This window comes from Acomys russatus, chromosome 24, assembly GCF_903995435.1.
Source record: "Acomys russatus chromosome 24, mAcoRus1.1, whole genome shotgun sequence".
NCBI classification, from domain to species: domain Eukaryota; kingdom Metazoa; phylum Chordata; class Mammalia; order Rodentia; family Muridae; genus Acomys; species Acomys russatus.
Genome location: NC_067160.1, coordinates 51,688,330 through 51,712,205, shown reverse-complemented (window position 1 = coordinate 51,712,205; position 23,876 = coordinate 51,688,330). Strand labels below are relative to the sequence as shown.

General features: G+C 54.1%; 1 protein-coding gene across 1 annotated transcript; it reads left to right on the top strand.

Moving 5' to 3' along the window:
- Positions 1–8,296: 8,296 nt before the first annotated feature.
- Positions 8,297–23,452, top strand: Prdm12 (PR/SET domain 12). The gene is made up of 5 exons (XM_051166868.1): positions 8,297–8,519; positions 10,255–10,445; positions 11,815–11,970; positions 20,779–20,890; positions 23,037–23,452. Exons 1-5 carry the CDS (start codon positions 8,297–8,299, stop codon positions 23,450–23,452), a joined length of 1,098 nt encoding a protein of 365 aa, XP_051022825.1.
- Positions 23,453–23,876: the final 424 nt, after the last annotated feature.

Here is a 23,876-nt window from a genome sequence, read left to right as displayed (position 1 = left end):
CATTAATACTTGGTAGGGTAGGCACTTCTTTTTTTTTTTTTTTTTTTTTTTTTTTTTTTTTTTCGAGACAGGGTTTCTCTGTGTAGCCTGGGCCATCCTGGACTCGCTTTGTAGACCAGGCTGGCCTCGAACTCACAGCGATCCGCCTGCCTCTGCCTCCCGAGTGCTGGGATTAAAGGCGTGCGCCACCACGCCCGGCTTAGGGTAGGCACTTCTAAACTACTTGACCGGGGCTGCCTCTCACATCACTCTCATTCCCAACCGTTTCTACCTCAAAGAATGGGAAACCGAGTCACAGAACTCTGAAAGATCTCACCCGGGGAACCATTCCAGCACACAAGCAACCAAAACTTAGTAGCTACTGCAAACAAAGGGTTAATTTTCTCATTTCACAGAGTGTGAAAATAGATGGGTACCTATGGGCCTTGGCTGTGTGTAGGATGTAAGTGTATGTGTGACGTGCATGTGAGTGTGAACAGACCATGAGGGAATGTATGTGCAAGTCAGGGCTCAAGTTCCCAAAGTCTGTGGTCTCTGGGACCTGAGGATTAAGCTTGGACCATAGCTTAGCATTTTTACTACAGTTGCCAAGGATCCACACTTAGTCCAGCTTACCACCTTCTGGATCGGCAGCCCTAAGGGACCCCCTGCCTTGGGCCTCCACTGGCATCTGCACGCTATACTCACGTGCACACATGGATAATTAAAACTAATAAAAATAAGTGTTTGTTTGTTTGTTTGAGATAGGGTCTCTCTCTATAGTTGTGTTTTGTTTTGTTTTGTTTTTTCCTGGTCCTGGAACTCACTATGGTAGACCAGGCTGGCCTCAAACTCACAGTTTGCCTCTGTCTCCTGAGTACTGTGAATAAAGACATCTACTGTATCAGGCATCTTACAACTGTCTGTTAGCTCCAGCTGCTGGGATTGGATGCCTCTGACCTCAGCAGGCACACACACACTAGCATGAGCGCGCACACGTGCACGCGTGCACGTGCACACACACACACACACACTAATAAAAAAAATTTTTTTTGAGGCAGGGTTTCTCTGTGTAGCCTTGGTTGTCCTAGACTCACTTTGTAGACCAGGCTGGCCTCAAACTCACAGTGATTCACCTGCCTCTGCCTCTGCCTCCCGGAGGGCTGCGCAAATCCCAGCACTTGAGAGGCAGAGGTGGGTGGATCGATTGCTGTGAGTTCAAGGCCAGCCTGGTCTACAAATCGAGTCCAGGACAGTCAAGGCTACACAGAGAAACTCTCTCAAAAAAAAAAAAAAAAGAAAAAGAAAAAGAAAAAGAAAATTAAAAATTCTTTTAAAAGAAAACGTTTACTTTGTGTATGTGTGTATGAGCTGAGCATGTGTCAAGGGACAACCTGAGGGAGTTGGTTCTCTCCTTACCGCATGTATGTCCCACAGATCAAACTCAGATCGTCAGGCTTGGCGGCAAGCTCCGTTACTAGTTCACCACCTCGCCAGCATTTGTTGTTGTTGTTTTAGTGTAACGAACTTGATGGCATTTTCCATATATGGAATATTTCAGGAATACATTGCCTTCTGTACCTTGCCACAGCTTTGGTGTGTTGGGGTGAGGGTGGGTTGAAATAAGCCATGCCAAGCGCTTAAAATAGCACCGGGGCTTACCAAAGAGAAATTATATTATTGCTGTGGTTGTTTTTCGTTTTTTGTTTTTGTTTTGTTTTTTTTTTTTTTTGGTTTTTCAAGACAAGGTCTCTCTGTGTAGCCTTGGCCATTCTGAACTCACTTTGTAGACCAGGCTGGCCTCGAACTCAGAGCGATCCGCCTGCCTCTGCCTCCCGAGTGCTGGGATTAAAGGCGTGCGCCACCACGCCCGGCTGCTGTGGTTGTTTTTCATTCTGACCATTCCTTATTTATTGTTTTCCATTTTCAGGTAGAGATTCTTTCATTTGTCTCCATTTTGCAGATGAAGATGCATAGAAGGGAAGTAAGTGGCTGCCCTGCTTTTCTTAAAGTACAATCTGCCAAGAGCTGGGCTTGGAGGCACACCTGCAGTGCCCTGGGCATTTCCTCATAGGTCCCAAGGGATCTTTGGGGGAGGAGAGCAATGCTAGGGGGAACAGCCTGGGTGTCTCTATAGAGCCTAAGCTTGGTCCCAGCACCAGAGGCCATGAAAGGCAAGTTTACTATTTCCACTCTGTGGCCAAAGCCGAGAAGCCATGTGCACAAGACAGCCCTCAGACAGAAGCCATCTGTCATCCACGGCCACAGCATCTAGTATGTGTCACACCCTGAAGACCAGGAGACAGGACCACCAGAGTAGGGCAGATTGTCATTGCTTATGGCTCCTCATGCTGCGGTTCTGAGCGTTCAAGAACTGGCTTTACCCTGGGAGCTCCAGGCTGCCCAGGACCTGACGCACCAGAGCAAACCTGAGACCTCCAGGATTCCCAGGGAGCAGGTAAGGCAGATGGTTTGGACACAGTTCCTCCTTCTCAGCCTTCTGCTCAGCGGGAGTGGGGGGTGGGGGGTGGGTGGGCAACTGCAGAGAAGCTGCCCTAGAAACTGGAAGCCCTTCAGGGAAGGTACTGGAAAACAAAACCAAAAAGAACGGGAAGGCTGAGGTGATGGAGCTAGGCCAGTATGGAAAAGGGACTCTGGGAGAAAGGGGCTGTGGTTGGCTTGTGAAGGGGTCCTTGATGCCCAGAATGGTGGCTGCCACCTTAATTCCAAGGCATCCAGTTTCCTCTCCCCATCTTTTCCTCCCTACTCTCTCACTGCAGGATCATTTTGCCTGTACGCCCACTTCTGTATTTGAACTCCGTGTTCCTTAGCAGTTCCTCCGACTACAGAAGGTCTTAGTCCTGGCTTCTATTGAAATCCCACCTTTGCTTCCTTCTCCCAGCCTGGTGTCCCCGTCTCTCCGTCTCTCCGTCTCTCCGATGGATGCTCACTTACCTGTAACCTTCCAATTCTGTGTCTCTGTCTCTCTCCTTCCCTGCGCCCCCCCCCGCCCCCTCCGCGCCCCCCCCGCCGCCCCCCCCCCGTCTCTCTCTGTTTCTGTCTCTCCACCTCCTCGCCCTCTGCCTCCAGAAGTTGTGTCAATCTATCACTGCTTCTCCTGTTTTCCCAGCCTCCTCCTGAGTTTCCAATGGGCAGTCAGGATAGTGGCCTAAGAGGGATGGGTGTGGGTATTGGGGGAGGGGTGTCAGGACACCCTGGGTAAAAGAGTCACGTAGCTCCCCGGCGCGCGCGCCCAGGAGATTCTAGTGCCAGTCAACTGTCTGCCCAGGCGCCAGCTCAGGTTCGACGTGGGTGCGCCGGGCCACGCTTTTGTCTCCAACTGGCCTCAGAGGTTAATTAGTTAGGGCATGGAGATGGGGCTGGGAGGAAGACCGGTCTCTGCTCTCCTGGCCACAGCCCGACATTGACCACGACACTCAGCAGGCCAAGCCCTGCTTGCTTCAGTCACATCTGTTGAAGACTGGCCCTGTGGCGAGGGTTCCCACTCAGCTTGAGCAGTCCGTTGAGCCTTTGTCCGCGCCCGCAGGGGCGCCCTGGAGCTACGGGAGCGGGGTGGGGGTGGGGTGAAGGTGGGTAAGGCGGGGGTACACCTGGGCCCCTATAAAGAGAGCATTTTCTGGGATACTGTGGGGATAGAGAGGAGAGAGATGGAGACTTAGAGGGCAAGAGAGAAACCGGGTTGAGGGGAGGTGGAGGGGAGTGGCGGAAGCCAGAGGGGTTCGGAAGGCGGGAGCGCAGTGCGAGAAAGAGGCGCGCGACGACTAGGAGGCTGGGGCGAAGCTTAGAAGTGAGGCGGAGTGGGGGAGCGCCTGGAGCCACAAGCAATCGCAAGGAGCTGGCGGGAGCCGGCGAGGCCGGAAGGGCAAGGGACAGCAAGGGAGCAGCGAGTGGCTCTGCAGCGCAGGGCCGGGTACACAAGACTGGGTCCAGGCAGGGGTTCCGGACACAGATCCGCCGCATTCTTCTCTTTCTTGTCCCCCACCCTCTTCTTCGGGCTCATTCCGGCCGATCGATACCTGCGCGGGACCTGCCCCCGCCACTAATATCTTTTTAATGAGTTCTCGGGGCTTAAAGCCAGCGCGATCTGCCCTCCAGGGTGGATTTTCCCCCGGCAGATGTTTCGGAGGAGGCGGCGCTCTGATGCCCTGGTGGGTGGGGGTAGGAGACTTTCTTCTAAAGTTCAAAACCGGAGCATTTTCTCTGGGGCCCCCCAAAATGTATTTCTCTGCGAACAATGGGCTTCTTTTCTCCTAGCGCCTCCGGGACGGGAGGGGCGGGACCCATAGAGTTGGCCCCGCCTGACGGACTAGCGCCCTCGGCTCTGGGGCTGGAGAGTAACGGCGCTGACAGAGGAGCTGAAACTCGGCCTATGCTGCCGAGGTCCAGATGCAAAGCGCTGGCCCAAGCTGGGCGTCCAGGAGCAAAGCCCAGTCGCACTAAGAGGAACCGACGTGCCTTGCAGGCTAGAGCAGGAGTCTTGAGCTGCTCCCCGCTCTTCTGGTCTCGCGGTTGCCGACACTGAGCCCGAAAGGATGCGTTCTGGCGACTGGAGGGGGGGGGGGGGATGCAGGAACTCATCTCCCAGCTCGCACCTCTGTCCTAGTCCCTACCGCTTTCTGCCAGAGGCAACAAGTTGGAATTAGCCAGGCCTGGCCGGCTGCGGGGTCCTGAGACGCTCTTGGTGCGCCTTGGCCCAACTACCCTTCCTGACCTTTCCACCCGATCACCACCCGATTCTGCCCCGTCGTTCCACACCCAACTCGGGGTCCCTTAGCTCGTGGGTCTGTTGACCGGCCGCTGCCTCTCTTATCCTGGCTCCCGTGGGCTGGGGGCTGGGGCACGGGCGGCAGGGATGACCCCCGAAGAGCCGCGGCCGATTGATTCGTTCCGCCCAGAGCCCGGGCCGAGTGAATGGGGCTCGGGCGGCGGCGGCAGCAGCAGCAGCGGGGATAAAGATGTTGTCCCTGAAAAGGGGGTGGGGGTGGGTGAGGAGCGGGAAGCGGGGCCATTCACTCCTGGCCCGGCCCCTCGGGAAGCCTCTGCGAAGAAAGAGGGCCGGGGTCTATTCAAGCCCTACGAGCCGCCCACAATGGACCGATATACTGGGGGCCTCTCTATTAACGCCCATGAATATTAAAGAGATCGCCGAGCAGCAGCCCGCGGGCGCGATCGAGGGGGCGGGGGCGGTGCCTTGGAGCTCCGACCCGGCCTGGTCCAGGGGAGGGGGTTTCGCGCAGGCACACTCGGCGCCTGGGTCCCAGAGACGCGGTTCATCCACTGTGAACCCTCAGCGTTTCCTCTCCACTCAGGCAGATGCGGGCTCAAGGGCCTTACTTTCCGATCGTAGTGGTCTGTCCTCTCTACATGGTTTGGTTTTGGGGGTACGTTGGGGTCAGATGGCACTATCACTAAGCCAGAAGCTCAAAATGCGAGAGCGCAGCGACTACCCCTCAGGTGCCCCAGCTAGGAGGTTGTTTAGGTTCCCGTCTCCCCTCCAGCATACTCTCCCCAGGTTTGGGGGATCCTGAGGAAAGTAATGGGGCGCACTGGTCACAGCCTCAGCCTTCGGTCCTTTTGTTTTTTGACTTCGATCTTTGGACTGGAACGCGAATTCGCCCTAGGCAAGAAGGACTCTGGGACCTGGGAGATTTTCACAGTAGAGTGCAGCCAGGGAATTGTTATTAAAAACAAACAAACAAAACAAAACAAACAAATCCTCCGCAGCTCCGAGGAAAACCACCCAATGCGAAAGGTGACAAACAGGCTGAAAAGAAACCTCAGCACAAAGTCTAACTCAAACCACTGTCGGCAGGAGCCCAGAGTCCCGGAGAAGAGAAGAGCTGTCCCCAGGATGCGTTGCCATCCTCAGTCCGCTTTAGTCTCCCGCAAGCGCTGAGACAGACGGCGGAGTTGGAAGCTGAGCACCCAGTCCTGGCATTCTTTGGCCCAGCTCAGACTCCTCTCCATTTAGGCTTCCCAGACGCCAGGATCCAGGCGCCGGTCGGATTCCCTTGCTACCAAGCCATTGGATCCCCGCTCTCTCCGCCAGACTGGAACCCTCCACGAGCCGATTTAACTCACCGGCGGCATCTGCTAGGAACCCCTACTCACCGGCAGCACTTGCTCCTCTGCAGCGCTGCCCTCTGCTGGCGTCCTGCCCGTTGGTCCCTCTCCCTGCCCGGTACTCCCACTCTCCTCTGGGCTCCAGGGGTTCTGCATCTGAAGACGTCTTAACGCCGCCTTCGTGCTCTAGTCTCCCACCTGCCGGGATGAGGACGTCAGGGACCAACTGGTTCCAACTAGGGTTATAGAGAACTGGGATCTCATGATTGCCAGGATAGAGACAGGCTTAGCGTTGGAGAGCTGGTGGTGGAAAAGGTTCTTTTCCTAGGGGCAGTAGGATCTGGGTCGCAGCGCTACCCACTCCCAAGTCCCAGGGCTTCGAAGGCCTGAAGAGTCTTCACTATCCCGTGGAGACCTAATACAAGAACTCGCGCATCCAGCCTGCAGGCTCCGGAACTTTCCATTGCACCATCTGAAATTGCAGCAGTGCAGTGGGGTGGGAGGGGTGGGAGTGGGGGTGGGGGAGAGTGCTGAGGAATTATGCTGTTGGGAGAGGTGTCCCCAGTGTCCCTCCAATGTGGTTGTTTGGGGTGGGGTGGGGTGGGGAATCTTGAGGCTGTCCAGGAGGCTTCAATGCACGCAGGAAGCCAGCCGCGGTCTTCCGGACTTAGCAACTATTTCTGAAAAGGTATGGAACTGGCTCCCAGGTGCTTTGGAAAGACTATATAGAATCCACTGGTGGGGTGAGATGGAATAGCGGGAAGTGGGAAGAAGGAAGAGAAGAAAAGTCATGAAGAGATCAAAAAGGCAGGGGGATGCCTGGCTGTTTCCTAGGATGAAGGTACCAGCAGCTGGATTCGAAAGCAGAGTCCAGCAGATGGGTTTGTCCCGGGCTGCTAGCAATTTCGGAGGCACTTTGGGTCCCTGCAATTCCCACCTTACACTGGTCCAGGGTATCCCACAGATGCGATTAGCGTGGAAGTGGGTCAGCCCTTAACTACCCCCATCCCAACTTAGTACTCCTAAGGCTAGGAGTCTCACTGCCTACCAAGCCAGCATACATAGGATCCAGCCCCGACGGCGATGCCGGTGGTTCTGCCTCCGCAGCCCTCTGTGCAGGCAGAAGTTTTGCACAGGCTGTGCTTGGCAAACGGAGCTGTTGGGGAGCCCCGTTTGAAGCGAAGCCCGCCGGCACAGGTAGCGCTGCTAGAGCAAGAAGGAGATCTGCATCACCCGAGAGGGAGCAACCGGCTTTGGCTTGTAATGGCAGCTTAGGGCGTGAAGCCTCTAAGAGTCCAGGGGAGAATGGGGGACCAAAGGGAGGTGAGGGCTAGACAGAGAACTAGGCTTGGTCAAAGAGAGCAGCACAGTGCCGGCAGCTCAGGGAGTGGCACGCAAAGGTAGGCAGGGAAAAGCTTGGCCCGGAGAACTGTAGTGACCCGGAATCTAGCCTGGGACAGGTGGGCGCGGGGACACGCGGGGCAAGCAGTCATGCACACACACCCCCCCCTTGCCCAGTCTAGTCCCTGGAGTAAGGGCGAGCCTCGCTGCGTAGCATCCCCTATTCCAACCCCTCCTCTTCTGGCCGCGGGCTGAGCCTCCCTCCCTGCCTAGAGCTTCCCACGGGGAGAGGAGGAGGAGGGGGAGGAGGAAGGATCGGAGGGGAGGGAGGAGCAGAGGGGGACTATTCTGAGCGGTCCGCACACTGCCCCCGCCCCTCGCGCTGTCGGTGAAGGCTCCTTCGAGCCTGGCCCGGTACAAGTCTGTCCTTCGACGTCAGGGGGTCATTAATAACCAATTAGGAGGGTCACTGCGGCTCCTATAAAGGAGCTGAGATTTTGTCAAGGGGAGGACGATCCTGGCTGGGTGTGCAGAAGGCGAGTGGGGAATCGAGAGCCTCTGGTCGGTGTTTCTCTGCAGCCACCCGCCTCACACCCATCTCGCACCCCTCCTGGTACCCGCCTCTGTCTCCACCCGCGGACTTCCAGCCCTTTCCGTGCCACCTCTGCCATCTCTGCAGATTTTTTTTTTTTAATCTCCGGCTTGGTTCACTTTCCTCCCAGCCACCCCCTTGCCACTTACTACCTAGTACATCCTGCTCCTCTTCCTTCACCTCCCTCGTGTTGTGCCGCACTCCTCTCCTCTCACTCCTGCGCTCCGTCTTCGTTGCCCACCTCTCCGAAGTCCACCCAGTCGTCCTTCCGCGGCGCCGGCGGCGAGCCTCTGGCCGCCCATGATGGGCTCTGTGCTCCCAGCTGAGGCCCTGGTGCTCAAAACAGGGCTGAAGGCTCCGGGGCTGGCGCTGGCCGAGGTCATCACCTCCGACATTCTGCACAGTTTCTTATATGGCCGATGGCGCAACGTGCTGGGGGAACAGCTGCTCGAGGACAAGAGCCACCACGCCAGCCCAAAGACTGCCTTCACCGCCGAGGTCCTGGCGCAGTCCTTCTCAGGAGGTGAGTCGTCCCGTCGGGGCTCCTCTCCTTCGCTCTCCCTGGTCATCCTCAATTATCGGGCTAGCGGCGCGGTAGCCAGATGGAGAACACTGGGTCTGGGACTGCTCTCCCCAACCAGGATGCTCTCCCTGATCAGCGCACCTCAGTTTTTGGTCAAACACTGAAGCAGAACAGTGTCACCCAGGAATGCTCTAGGATCAAATCCCAACGACCCGGACGACCTACCTCGGTCAGCCCAGGCTCGCTCGCATCCTCTCTCCCCTCCCCACTCTCCAGCCTGGAGCTGGCGGCTTCCTTGGCATTAAAAGCCTTACTGGGCGTGTAATAGCAGTTGACTCAAAAAGAAGGGGTTTTAAATTCATTTGGTTAACTTGGGCTTGACCCGCGAAAGTTCCCACTTAAACCCAAAACTTTAAAAGACAGCCTGGGCCAGGGAAGGGGCGGAGGGCGGGCAGGCCGGAGAGAAAAAGCCGCAGAGAGCGAGGGAGAAAAAAGAGAGCGAGGAAAGTTTCTTTTCTTTAAGATGTCTCAAGTTCTTATTCCTCATTCGTCACCCCGCAAACAATATCTTTCCCCAGCGCTGGCGTCTCTGAGAGTCGCCCTCTCTTCCCCTTTAAGATTGCTGTTCCTCCCTTAATTTACCGTGAACACTAATTCCACTTCCATTCACGCTATGTCAACCATCTAATCCTCCCTTTTTGTAAGGGGAATTCCTCGGCCCCTTTTAAACAAGTCCCCTCCGCATTGAGATACAATTTACTGCTACAGCTTTCTTCCAGGGCTAATGAATTTAGAATTAGCAATTTCTTTCGAATGGAGCCGAATGAATGCGATCACTTTAACAGCGTGACAAATTGCCGGCCGCTCCGCAATGGACACCGTTTAACCCCCCTTTTCAGCCGGCCGGCTCGCCGGGTATTTTCCCAGGTAGCTTAGAGGGGAACCTTGTAAGACACGGAGGCCGCCCCTGTACGCCTCGCCGCTCCCACCCCTGCCGCAGAGGCCCCACCGGGGATCCTCTGGGGGCTAGGAACCACTAGGTCTTCCTCGCGGGTGAAGACGACTTCAGAGCTCGCCTGATCCGGGTGCCGCCCTCCCTGGCACTCTAGAGCTTGGGGGCTAGAGAGGGACACCGGCATGCCAGAGAGAGATCACACAGGGAGCTCCGAGCTCAGTTTGCAAAATTAAGTGTTTCTTCTGCGGGTGCTACCTTCCGAGCTAGGGATCTGTCCCCAGCGCTGACCGCGTCCAGGAGACATGCAGTAAGCCCAGAGTCACCAGCTGAAGACTGAGTGAAGAGTCCCGGGTTGGACGTTAACTGCTTCGCTAGACCCGGCCTCAGTTTCCCAGTCTGTAAACACAAGGCGGTTTCAGTGCCTCTTACGTTTTTCCTCCATAGAAGGTTGTAGCTGTTTGAAGAATTTGTGGAGTGACTTTTAGAAAAGAGCTTCAAGGACTGATGACATAGCTCGGCGGCAGAGCGCTTCATGCACAAGGGTTTGGGTTCGAGCCCCAGCAACTCTCTGCCCACAGTAAAAAGAAATAAACGAAACCGGATGCACCGCTTGCTTACGGCGGCGCACCCGTGGAGAGAGTCGCCCGAGTTAAGGCTGCTAGTACTTGCAGGCACCGTGTAGGGCGAGAGCGCGTCCTGGATGGGAAAGGCAGGGCAGGGCAGGGCAGGGCCTTGTCTGCGCAAGTAGCAGGTACGAAACGATTCCTCTAACCCCTGCAGAGGTGCAGAAACTGTCTAGCCTGGTGCTGCCGGTGGAAGTGATCATCGCCCAGAGTTCCATCCCCGGCGAGGGCCTTGGCATCTTCTCTAAGACGTGGATCAAGGCAGGCACGGAGATGGGCCCCTTCACGGGCCGCGTCATTGCCCCGGAGCATGTGGACATTTGCAAAAACAACAACCTGATGTGGGAGGTAGGCCGGAGTTTCGCAAAGGGAATCCGGGTGGCGGGTGGGCTGGCCCTCTCCGAGGGCGAGGGCGTTGTAGCCACTGGTGTCAGAGAGGAACCTTCTCTGGGCCCCTCCTGGAGCTTCAATTGTCTCCGCGGGGCTGCGGAAGCTATTTCCTTTTGAACACTCCCTGGGATGAGACTCTCCTGGTCGTCCGGGAGTTTTTCTCTGCCAATGGGTTCTTTCCCTTGTGCCGGATTTGAGAAAAATCTGACTCTTCTTGCTTCCCAAGCTCCGCCCCCCCCCCAAAAGCAGGTCTGTTGTTACCCAGACTCCACAGATAGTGCCAAGAACCAGAGCGGTTCTGATCTTCCCAGAGCTGGGAAGAATGGGCCTCTGAGGCGGGGACCCATAGTGAAGTGTGCCTGGGATGGAGGAAAGTGTAAGCTGGGTGCCTTCTGACAGTAGGTTTCCCAGTCCCGGGCCTGATAGCATCCAAAATAACCACGCCTGACCCGATGTTGAGTCAGCAGTCTGATTCCCAAGCCTGGGAACTGTGAGCTCATCTCCTCCGCCCTTCGCATTTCCCAGAAGGAAATGGGTACCTGAAAGGCTTCCATGCCTGGCCTTTTGACTTAGCCCACCTCCCACAGTGTTGGTTGCTAGGGAGTGCCCCCCCTGCCAGGACAAAGCTGGCCCAGTAGTGCCCTCCTCCACTGATCTCCTTCTCCCCCCCCCCCCAAGACCTGCACACCCACAGTAGCCAGATGTAGCTAGATCTCATTCCATCCCCTGCTGCCACCCTCTCAGCCCCACCTGGCAGGAGCCCAGCATGCTACTATGCAGCTGTTCACAGGAACTGGCTGAAGAGAACAGAGAGATGACCCCAGACCTTTGTTTTCTCCCTCCCCTGGACACCTGGGCCTAGTGTGTGTTGTCCTTTGACCTCTGGGGACCCTCAGCCGCTTCACAGAGGGGCTTAGGTCAGGCCAAGAGAGCCCAGTAAGCTAGGCTTGCCTCCCAAGCTCCCGTGTGTCCTTCTCCGAGGCCCTGCCTTGTACTCCCCAGTGCTCTGTAAGCGAACCTCTGCACACTCAAGGGCAGGTAGCAGCAGAGCATGCTACCCACTTAGGGATCTCTTGAAGACCTTTTTCTTCTGGGGGTGGAAGGACCCAGTTACAGTGAGCCCATGGGGCCCTGACCTCCAGTTTACACTGTGCCCCTAACCTCCCTTTCCTGGACTGGAAGGCATAGGTGACAATAATAGCTTTATCCACTTCCCAGAGCTGTTTGTTGGGAGGAAGGAGACTGACTGTCTACAGATGGGTCTGGCCTGGGCCACAACATGTGGCATGGCCCTGCCCTGCCCCATCACTGCTCCATTTGTGCCTAGGTGTTCAACGAGGATGGCACAGTCCGCTACTTCATCGATGCCAGCCAGGAAGACCACCGAAGCTGGATGACCTACATCAAGTGTGCCCGCAATGAGCAGGAGCAGAACCTGGAGGTGGTGCAGATTGGCACTAGCATCTTCTACAAGGCCATAGAGGTATGCGATGTGCTGTTATATGGGGACAGATGAGGACATGTCATGGTGAGGAGTGTGCAAACGCAGCGGTGTCATGGGACCAAGGAAGACAGAAAGACATTATTACTGGCCCACCTGGCTCTGGCTGGGTGTAGGGCTGAGGTTCAGGGGCCATGACTGCCAAGGCTGTGCCCTGTATGGGAAACTAGAGGATGGAGCTTATAACTTGATGCTGGGGTGAACATCTTAGGTGTAGCAGAGAGTGTGCAGGGGCTCAGAAGGCAGAGCAATAAAGAAAGCAGGACACCAGGTGGAAACCGCCTGGGGACCGCACTTGGGCACTTGGGAATGCTACAGGCAGCATCCAGCTGTGCGTCCTCCCTCATTCCGCTTGCCAGGGACTAGTGGCTACGGGGCAGGCGTGTTGCTCACTAGTTGGCCTCAGCCATAGCTCACTGTGATAGGCTTCTCACATACCCACCCTCACACAACTTCACGAGGAGGGGCTTTGTGAGTTTATCCCAGTTCATGACAGGGACATGAAAACCTCTTATTCCTTTGAAGGCTTAGAGACCTGAACCATCTCTACAGGGGGAGTGCCGGACGAGGAAAGGCTAGGGGGCATGGTGTGTGGGAGTCTCTTGAAGTGGACAAAAGTGGAACCAGGGCCAGGGGCTGGGAAAGCAACGGTGGCAGTCCTGAAGGCAGGAGATGCCTGGCAGAGGCAGGAAGCTAAAGGCATGGCGGGCATGAGGGGTGTGTGGGGGGGCATGGGCAGCGAGAGCCTAGGCTGTCACATGATCTAGACCATCCATCTTTGGTCATCTGCCTGGTTATCACATCAGCGGGGATCTTCAAACAGTGTCGCTTGGCATGCAGCTTGGCTGTGTCTTGCCCTGGATGTGAGAAGTTGCTTAAATGCCATGAGGCGTAAGGGCTGACCCACTACATTTTTTTAGTTCTTACACTTTTGTTGGCTTGTTTTAGGAGTCCCTTGGTTGGGCAGGGCGTGGTCAGGGGCTTGGTTGCTTTTCAAGGTCAGGGAACAACTTCCTTTCTGGCCAATGACTCTGAGCCTGAAGTCTAGACTCTTCGGGGTGTCTGTCCTCCTAACTTCTGGGACTGAAGTTTTATTTTTCCATAATGACCAGACTCTTAGACTTTGACAGGGGTGGTAACAGCACAGCATTTGTTGCACACTTGTGTGGCCAGGGCCTGAGTCAGCCCAAGGGAGACCACGGAGCAGAGAGTAAAGAAAGACAGGCAGGCCTGTCACTGGAGTTCAGAAATGCTAGGAGGGTTGAGGAGTGTTGGTGTAGCACCAGAGGTGACTCAGGCAGGACCAGCGTGACACCTGTGACCATCCAACTGGACTGCCACCTCCTAGAATTGGCTTTTGGTGCAGTTGAACAATACCCATAGCAAAATACATCTCCTTGAGTCTTCACCCATTTGGTCTCTTACAGACAGACAGACAGACAGACAGACATACACACCACACACACACACACACACACACACAGACACACACACAGACACATATATGTGCATACTCCCTGGGACACACACCCATACACACATATATGCACAAACACACATACACACACACACACATACACACACACAAACGGGCACGGACAAGAATACCTATGCCATGTTAGCACTTGGGCCTCCAGCTGGGGCAGACAGGTGGCCTGAGTCCCATCACACTAGACATGTCCAGCTGGTGGGAGGCAAAGCCACACGAGGACATGCGAATAACATCTACCCAGAAGTATGAACTCAGGGGCAGGAAGGGTAAGGAGTGTTTCCAGGGAGGGGGTTGAACTTTCTATGGTTAGGCGGGAAAGTTCATCTATGTTTATGAGAAATTTAAGCGTATAAAAAATGGGCCATATAGCACACACATATGATATATTGCAGATGCCTCTCGCACGGGATTGTAGTGTTTAGAGTGAACCACCCTGCTAAGAAGGGGCTGTTTAAGTGAGGGACAAGGAAACAGAAAACATTTCCAAATTACTTTTCTTTCTTTCTTTCTTTCTTTTTGTGTGTGTGTGTGTGTGTGTGTGTGTGTTTTGTTTGTTTGTTTTTTGTTTTTTAAATTGGAGACAGGGTTTTATATCTGTGGACTGTCCCTAGAGCAGCAATTTCCCCCCACCTTTTGGCAAGTAATGGGTTACAGTTATGAAATATAAATAGTGCTTATGAATGGCAGGAAGACCAAGTAAACAGATCATAGCAAAGTTCTACACAGTGAGTTCCAGGCCAGCCAGGCTCACTGCGTAGACCAGGCTAGCCTGGAACTCGTGTAGACTAGGCTGGCTTTGAACACACAGCCATCTGCCTGGTTCAGCCCCCAGAGTGCTGGGATCAAAGGCCTGCGCCATACCCAGCCCAAAATTACTTTTCATAAATGAAGTTGGGCACTTCTTTTTTTCACATCAGCAATTCTCTCAAACCGTTTTTAACAATGTCAGAATTCCACTCCTCTGTCTGGGTGTGACCAGACATATTCTGCTCACCCAGTCGGCTCTGGGAAGTCCTGACTAAGCAGCTGTTTGTTCTGTGTGTGTGCTGAAGGCCTGTTAGCCGAGGAGAGGGACCTTTGCTGTGATCTGTTTACTTGGTCTTCCTGCCACTCACAAGCACTATTTATATTTCATAACAGTAACCCGTTACTTGCCAAAACGGGGGTCGGGGGTGGATGGGATGTCTCTCTTTGGTAGGGAGAGTACAGTCCAGGACACACATACACGAAATCATGGGGCTTGAATGGAAGATGCAGAGGTGAGTGGGTTCCGGGACTCAGGCCAGCACTAGAGTACTGCTACAAATTCTGCCCCCCCCCCCCAGGTGGGGATGAGGGGGTGCAACCTTCTGGCTTTGCTTCTGCCTGGACACTCGGTCCTGCCTTGGATGCTTCAGATGGCATTTCTAGAAAGTGCCCAGCACAAAGCAAAGGGACATTAAATACTGAATAAGTAAATCTGGGTGATGGGGTGTCCGCAGGGGCCCACCTCTTCCAGGAAAGCAAAACTGGCTCTAACATGAAGCAAGTTGCCTGCGCTCCATCGCAAGGGGGAGCTTGAGGAATCTGTTATCATTATTTGGGGGTTTACAATGGGAAGAAAACCCACAGTCTTTCCCATTTCTGTTTCATTGTATTGTGCTGGCAAATGGTTGCCCTGAAATGTGTGCATCCTCTCCCTCCCCCCGCCCCCCCCCCACCTTGTTTCAGGGTAGCTGAGCCTTTTATTTTTCCTAGAGCCGCACCTCTTCTCTCAGCTCTGAGGATAAGCACCATTTTCCTTTTGACCTTGCTCAATAGTGACTCTGATGATTACCGTCATTAATGATTGACACCATTAATGGTGCTACCCAGAGCATCTCTCATGTGCCCACACTACACCGACAATGCTGTCAAAGGCTTTAGTGGGGACTGAGCCCAGAGCTTATTTCCTTTTTTTTTCTCTCTCTCTCTCTCTCTCTCTCTCTCTCTCTCTCTCTCTCTTTCCCTTCATGGTACTATGAATTGAACCCAGGACCTTATACATACTAAATAGGTCCTCTATTGCTGAGCTTCGCTGCATCCTTGTCCCCATTTTGTGTGTTTCAAGACAGGGTTTCCCTGTGTGGCCTTGGCTGTCCTGGACTCACTTTGTAAACCAGGCTGGCCTTGAACTCAAAGTGATCCACCTGCCTCTGCCTTCCCCAAGTGCCAGAATTACTGTCGTGCACCACTGTGCCTGGTTCCCTGTCCCTACTTTAATGAAGAAATGAAGACTCATGGTTTAAAGATGTCTGGAGCTGTGATTTGAACCCCAGCCTGTCTGCTGCAGGGCTGGAGTACGGCCAGCCGGCCATGCTGTGTGGCCTCCCTGACCAGCATCTTCCTGTTGGGGCTCTATTAATTGGTGTGTCAGGACATCTGCGCACAATGGAAACTGATGATCATGCAGATGACACAGAGATGCTTCTGTGTCACCCTGGGAAGGGGCAGGTGTCAGAGCCTCCCGGGAGCGGGAGCATGTTCAATGGGGTGTCATGAATTTGTATTAGAAAGCAAACCTGAAAGCCTGCCATTGCCCTTCTGTCATTGAAATGGGGCAGGACTCAAGTTAAGGCTGATCAGGGGGTTAAGGACCAGCCAGAGGTCATGAGGCTTGTCAGCAGGAGCCAGGCAGGCCGTGTTGTTTCCCTAGGTTTGACAGAGTGGATCTTACGAAATGGGGATCAGGCCAGCCTGGTCTACAAAGTGAGTCCAGGATGGCCAAGGCTACACAGAGAAACCCTGTCTCAAAAAACCAAAAAAAAAAAAAAAAAAAATGGGGATCAGTTCCTTTGGGGGATTGCTTGGTTTGTGGTATGTCCCAAAGCAATCTCCAGTTCTCAGAAACAGCAACGAACAGCTGAGTCAGGCTCCCACTCCTAGTGCAGAGCCTACACTAACTAACCTCAGGAGGAGCAGCACCCGTGAGGGGCCTGCAGGGCACTGTGGCTGGTCAATGCACTGAGGTGATCTCTGGACAGTACTCCAGGATCTCAGAGAACAGGGTGTGGGTTCTGGGGTCTCCTGGGTGCCAACACAGGCTTTTTTCCCCCTTCAAGACAGGGTCTCTCTGTGTAGCCTTGGCTGTCCTGGACTCGCTTTGTTCAGGTCGCTGGCCTCGAACTCACAGCGATCTGCCTGCCTCTGCCTCTCGAGTGCTGGGATTAAAGGTGTGTGCTACCACGCTCAGCTCCAACACAGGCTTTTGGTGGATGTAGGACATGCCCAGAGAGCATCAGCAACGGCCTGGCATCCAGAGCAGGAGAGAGTTGCCCCCTGTTATTTACCCTGTAGCACAGTTACACCTTTACGCCCATGAGCTTTCATTTTGAAGTTGAGAAAAATTAATCTTAGTACTCAGTAAGTGGCCACCAGAGGAAAGGGAGTTCTAGGGTCTGGAGTAGCCCCGTTTCTCTGTGAAGGTGACGTGGGCCTCTCCCACTGCTCAGAGCCTCTATCTGTCTGGGGAATGTTTTACTTCCAATCCCAGAATATCCTATCTAGTGCACTTCCTTTCCGGAAAAGCTTTATGATAGTTGTTGCTGTTGGGTGTGTGTGGTGATACACGGTCATTTTGAAAAGTAGATCGTGTACAAACAGAAGGCACATTTTCTCTTCATGTTGATCTTCTAAAGTCTACATTAGCATTGTTTCAAGGTCTAAAAATGACACAGTTTTTTTGGGGGGGAAACACACTGAGAGAGGCCTAAGCAACAGCTGGACATCCAGAACTGAAGAGAGAGAAATGTTCCATTTACCCCGTAGCACAGTTAGAACTTTATGCCCATGGAGACGACGATGATGATGATGATTTTGAGACAGGGTTTCTCTGTGTAGCCTTGGCTGACCTGGACTTGCTTTTTAGACCAGGCTGGCCTCGAACTCACATCCATCCACTTGCCTCTGCCTCCCAAGTGCTGGGATTAAAGGCATGCACCACCACACCCGGCTTAGAGTTTAATTTTTAAGTTGAGTAAAATAGTTTTATATTTATTTATTAAATTAAAACATATTTATTTTATTATGCGTATGCCTATTTTGCGTGTATGTATATATGTGCATCATGTGTGTGCCTGCAGTCCCCAGAGGCCAGATGAGGGTGTCAGATCCCCTGGAACTGGAGTCACCAATGGTTGTGTGTCACCATCATCTGGGTGCCGGCATCTGAACCCAGATGCCCTGGAAAGAGCAGCCAGTACTTTTAATTGCCGAGCAGCCATTCCGGGCCTTGCTTATTTATTTTTGAGACCCAGGAACTCACGTAGCCCAGGCTGGTCTTGAGACTAGCCACTCCATATTTAGGTAAAGTTCCAATCCTCCTGCTTCTAACGCCTCAGCGCTGGGATTACAGGAGCTTGGCACCACATCTGGCTCACGTGGAGCTGAGGACCAAACCCAGACCCTCAGACACACCATGAAAACCCTCTAGCCACTGCGGCATGCTTCGTGGGCATAGGAGGCAACGGCCAGGTCACCGGCCAGGTCACCGTGGACCTTCCCCCTGCCCGTGCTCTGGGCTTACTGCAGTGGTCCAACGTGGCTGACCACCTCTAGCTAGTCTCTCTGGAGAATTGGCAAGCTAGGAAAGCTGCGGCAATTCTGCAGCTTCTCCGTACAGAGCTTTGTGCTTGTGGCCCCCTGTGACCCAACAACCATCAGGGAGACCTGTAAAGTAGGGCCTGTTCTGTTTTTACAAGTGAAACAACCGAGCGTGACACAGTTACTTCCACAGCAGGCGCAGAGCCTGAGCGGTCCCCTCTATCCTCCACTCCAGGGCTCAGCGCTATGTGTGTAGGGTGGGGTTGGGGGTCGGGGGTGGGGTGGGGTCTGTAGCTCATGTTCTACAGAGTGTGTGTGTGTGTGCATGTGGCCTGGTGGCTGCTTCAAGAGAGAGACTTAGAGGCTTCTAGGGTCACACAGGGACCCAGTGACACAAGGCCCACCCATGCTGTAGCTTCTTTTTCCAATCCATATCTTTAAAACAAACAAACAAAAAACCCTCGATCGATATCTTAAATACTTCTTTGAGAGAGTCACAGAGCTTTTTCTTCTCTCCTCCTCTTCAAGGAGAGGCCGCCAGCTCTGACCCTCTGGTCTCTTGGATGGCGACCATGACTGCGAAGGAAAGGCCCGAGGGCTCTAGCTCTGGTGCCAGGTTCTAAGTTACGGCATTTAGCTTGTGTTTGTTTTCCATATTTGACCTCCCCAATGGGACTGGCAACACGCACGCACGCACGCACGCACGCACGCACGCACGCACGCACGCATGCACACACACCAGCTCCTGGGCCGCTATGATGTCCGGACTACGAAGAGACATGGTGACAATGATATTAGGCTGAGTCTCAGTAGATGAGTAGCAGCCAAGACACCTGCAGGTCCCTGCCCCTCCCCGCCTCACCCTGCCCCCATCCCCCCCTCCCTGCCACCCCTGAGCCCCCCAGCCCCCACACCGCCCCCCACCTCCCACCCCCCGCCCTCCACTCAGTTCAGCCTCCTTTCAGAGCCTGGTGGGTGTTTTGTGGCTGGGCAGTCTTCTGGGCTCTCCCCGTGGAAGGTGGACCCAAGGCTCTCGCGCTCACATGAAGGGAAGAAGCTCTTCCTCCCGCACTCATGGGTGGAACCCCGTGTGATCTCTCTTTGTATACGTGCTCCGCGTGGATATGCTCCGGTTGTGTGTGGTGTGTGTACAGGTGTGTGGAGCCAAGGCATCACTCTTGGGGGCTGTTGCTCAGAAACTTTGCTCTTTGAGCCAGGCTCTGTCTCTGGCTTAGGGTTTGGCAATTAGTCTAGACTGGCTAAGCAGTGAACCCTAGAAATCGCTCTCTCCCTCCCGAGCACTGGGATCACAAGCATACACACTAAGCCGAGTTTCTTCACATGGGCCCTGGGGCTCGGCCTCATGACTTTATGCTTACAAGGCAAATACTTAAAGACCAAGCTCTTTCTCCAGTCTCATGTGATCTCCTACGCTTCCACTAAGAGAACCCCACAGCTGTTGGCAGGGACTGTCCGAATTTGTCTGGGCACCTCCCACAGTGACCTCCAGAAGCTTTGGCCTCAGGAGAGAGACGGGCTCTTCTTTTTTTTTGCTGGGGTCCAGAGAAGCAGGCTTTCTACCTCTCGGGGATTGTCACTGCCAAACTATCTTGATCAGTAGCTGCCATCAGTGAGAGCCGCCAAACCTGGCCATAGGCTCTGGGCTTCTAGAGACGGACCTAAGAATCAGTGAACTGTTTTGTTTAAGGCTGTTCGGGTAATTCCAAAAGTGGGGGTGTTTGTCAATCCCGAGGTGTCTTTTTTAGCACCTGCCATGTGGTATACGGAGTCCCGCTGAGAGTCCTGTGCTGTGTCACTTGATGCTGCCTGTGGGCGCTTGGGATAAGAGCTGTTTCTGGAACGTGATCAGTCAGGGTGTAGCCATAGGGCACTCCCACAGCCCACACTCCTTAGAAACATCTGGCTGAGGACTGACTGACTGACTCTGATTCCCTTGGATAAAAAAGTAAAAAATTTCTAAGTTTTCATCTTCTGTTTGTGAGGCTTTGCTCTTCTTTCTTTTTCTCCTTCTTCTTCTTCTCCTTCTTCTTCTTCTTCTTCTTCTTCTTCTTCTTCTTCTTCTTCTTCTTCTTCTTTTCTTCTTCTTTTTGAGACAGGGTTTCTCTGTGTAGCCTTGGCTGTCCTGGACTTGCTTTGTAGACCAGGCTGGCCTCGAACTCACAGTGATCCGCCTGCCTCCTGAGTGCTGGGGTTAAAGGCAGGTGCAGTGGTACACCCGCCTTGGCTTTCCTCTTCTTTCTGAGACAGGGTCTTTTGAGTTCCAGGTTGCTATCAAACTGGCTGTGTAGCCAAGGATGACCTTGAACTTCTGATGGGCCTGCCTCCACCTCCTGAGCATTGGGATGGCAGTGACTTCCACAACCGTTTTATGCAGACCTCCAGTCCAGGCCTTTGTGTATGCTAAACAAGCAGTCTCCCCACTGAGCTACACCCCCACCCACCCTGGGGTTCTTTTTCCTTTGTTTGTTTGTTTGTGGCTATCAATTTGGATATTTTTTGTGTGGTGAAGTTGGGCAGAAATGACTCAGTGACCTGGGCAACAAGAGCGGAGCAGAAGGGACAATGTCCTGGGGCCTTCAATGTCTGCACTGGGATAGGTCTGTGAAAAGCTCCAGCTTTGGCTTGCTCAGGGCTGGGTGTGGGGAGACCCCTGCCTCCTGCCAGCAGCTGACCTCCTGCCGGGCTTCCCTGACCTCCTCTTGCCTGTTTCCCTGCAGATGATCCCTCCAGACCAGGAGCTGCTGGTGTGGTATGGAAACTCCCACAACACCTTCCTGGGCATCCCCGGTGTGCCTGGATTGGAGGAGGAGCAGAAGAAAAACAAGCACGGTAGGTATTCACCGTGGGGTCGTTAGACACGGTGACAATGATCCAGGGAGGGACGAGCTAGGGGTCAGGCGGACTCCTGGCCTCTGAGAATCCTACTCCAGTCTCCAGTCATGTTATACATATGGGGCCCTACTGGTCAAAACTAAGGCCGCTTCCCCCAGAGCAGCCGGTGGCGGTGTGGGCTGAGCATGGCAAGACGCAGGCAGTCTTGTTTTCTGGACCAGATAGAGGAGGCAGACCAGATAGGAATGTCTCCCACAGAGGTGATGGGGGTGTGGCTGGAGAGCTGGGCGGGACACTTTAATGTCTAGCTCCTCTGTGTGCTGTTTAGACTGCCTTTTGTACCTCTGCTTCCTCCTCGGCTGTAAAGAGAAGGCATGAGGTGAGGGCACCTCTGTGTCCCCTTCCGGCTCTGTCCAGGTCCTGGTGTCGGGCCGAGCAGCAAGTAGCTGCACGGTTTGTATTCCAAACAGAGCTGTGGAAGAGCAGGGCCCTGTGCTCATCAAAGTAGACTCCACTGGCTCAAAGCCCACATCCTGCTGAGGCCTGGGGTGACTGGACCCCCCAGCTTGAAATGAAAACTTCGATGTGCATCATCCTCCCAGGGCCCTGCTTAGAAAACCTTTGTGACTTTTTTCCTCCTCATGACTTTTTTTTTTTTTTTTTTTTTTTTTTTTTTAAAGGCAGGGTGTCTCAGGAATCCCGGGCTGGCCTCCAAACTCATTAGATAGCTAAGGGTGACCTTGATCTTCTGATTCTCCTGCCTCCACCTCCAATGTTGGGATTACAGGCATGTGTCATTACACCTGATTATGTATTTTTTTAAAAAAAATAATGTATTTATTTTAATTTTATGTGCATTGGTATATGCATGTCTGTGGGAAGGTGTCAGATCTCCTGGAACTGGAGTTACAGGCAATGGTGAGCTGCCATGTGGGTGCTGGGAATTGAACCCACATTCTCTGTAGGGGAGCAGCCAGTGGTCTTAACCACTGAGCTATCTCTCCAGTCCCCCTATTTGTTTACTTTTAAGAGAAGCCAGCTGGGCATGATGGTACATGCCTTTACTCCTAGCACTTGGGAAGCCAAGGCTAGTTTGGTCCACAGAATTAGTTCCAGGGCAGCCAGGGTTACATGTAGAAACTCAGCCTCAAAATAGGAAGGGGAGGGGAAAAGCAGCTTGGGGCTGGTGAGCGGGTGTGTACAGAGCCCTGCTCTTCCCTGAATGCCCCTGCTGCCTCTGTTTGGGATGAGAAAATGGACAAATAGTAGTTTCCAGGTACACTGAGTACTTGGTAAATATTTATGAAGTAATTAGATGAAAGGCTTTTTTAGGGTAGTCATCCTTTCTGGATGGCCTATTAGGACTCAGGCATTTCTCACATTCGGATTAAACGTAAAAAACCCTGCACAGGAGGAAAAAAATTTTTTTTCCAGTGACTCCAGTTTTTCTGATGAACTTGTAAAATCCTGCTAGCCCCCAGTGGTCCGACAAGACTTTTTTTAAAACTTTATTTTATTTTTACATTTTATTTATTTTGTGTGCATCTAGGCATGTATACCATAGAGGACACTAGTGGGAGTCAGTTCTCCCCTTCACCATATGGGTCCAGGGACTCCAATTCTGGTCATCAGGCTTGGTGGCAAATAAATGCCTTTAGCCCAACACACACACACACACACACACACACACACACACACACACACACACACGTTTTTGTTTTGTGGTTTTGTTTTTTTTTTCTTTTTCGAGACAGGGTTTCTCTGTGTAGCCTTGGCTGTCCTGGACTCGCTTTGTAGACCAGGCTGGCCTTGAACTCACAGCGATACCCCTGCCTCTGCCTCCTGAGTGCTGGGATTAAAGCCGTGCCCGGCCACTTTTCTTTTTTATTCTTTGTGAGACCCTGGCTGGCCTGGAACTAACAGAGATCCGCCAGCATCTGTCTCCCCAAGTGTGCCACTACACTGGACCGCCTCCCATTTTTCAGATGAGAAAGCTTGGGTTTTCTGGGGCCACGTCGCCAGATCCTCCCCTACGGCGCCCTAGGGCTATGTAGCCCACGATCTGCAGGGGAGTACACGTGGGACACACAGCAGGCATGGGCGCTAACCGGGCTGCTTTTTTTTCCCCCACCCGCGCGACCAGAGGACTTCCACCCGGCTGACTCCGCGACTGGCACCGCGGGCCGCATGCGCTGCGTCATCTGCCACCGGGGCTTCAACTCGCGAAGCAATCTGCGCTCGCACATGCGCATCCACACGCTGGACAAGCCCTTCGTGTGCCGCTTCTGCAACCGCCGCTTCAGCCAGTCGTCCACGCTGCGCAACCACGTGCGCCTGCACACGGGCGAGCGCCCCTACAAGTGCCAGGTGTGCCAGAGCGCCTACTCACAGCTGGCCGGCCTGCGCGCGCACCAGAAGAGCGCGCGCCACCGGCCGCCCAGCGCCGCGCTGCAGGCGCACTCGCCCGCGCTGCCCGCGCCCCACGCTCATGCGCCCGCGCTCGCCGCTGCCGCCGCCGCCGCCGCCGCGGCGCACCACCTGCCGGCCATGGTGCTGTGAGCGCGTGCACACGCCCCACGCGCACGCGCCTCCCTGACCCCCTTCACCCCGCGTCGCGCGCCGGCTGAGGCGCCGGCTACCCGGAACCCATTCCTGATCAGGCTTGCAGAGGAGGACGCCGTGGGGCGATGTCTCTTTTGCCCAAGCCACCCGGCTGGTGTGGCTGCCCTGTCACCTCTTCTTGGGAGCAAGTCCCCATGCCTGGCCCTATGCCGGAGTCTCCCTCCTGCAGGGCCGCGCCTCCACGCGGGACATCTCTCTCCTAGATAACAGGAGAAGGAGGATAGAGCATCTCCAAAGAGAGCTCAGTGGTTGGGAGTGGAAGGGAGAGCCACCTCCTTGGCCCAGGGTGGGTCCGGGGCGGGCCATGCCCATCTCTGCTTCCTGAGAATGGTGTCTAGATGTGTCGCGAGTGGAGGGAATG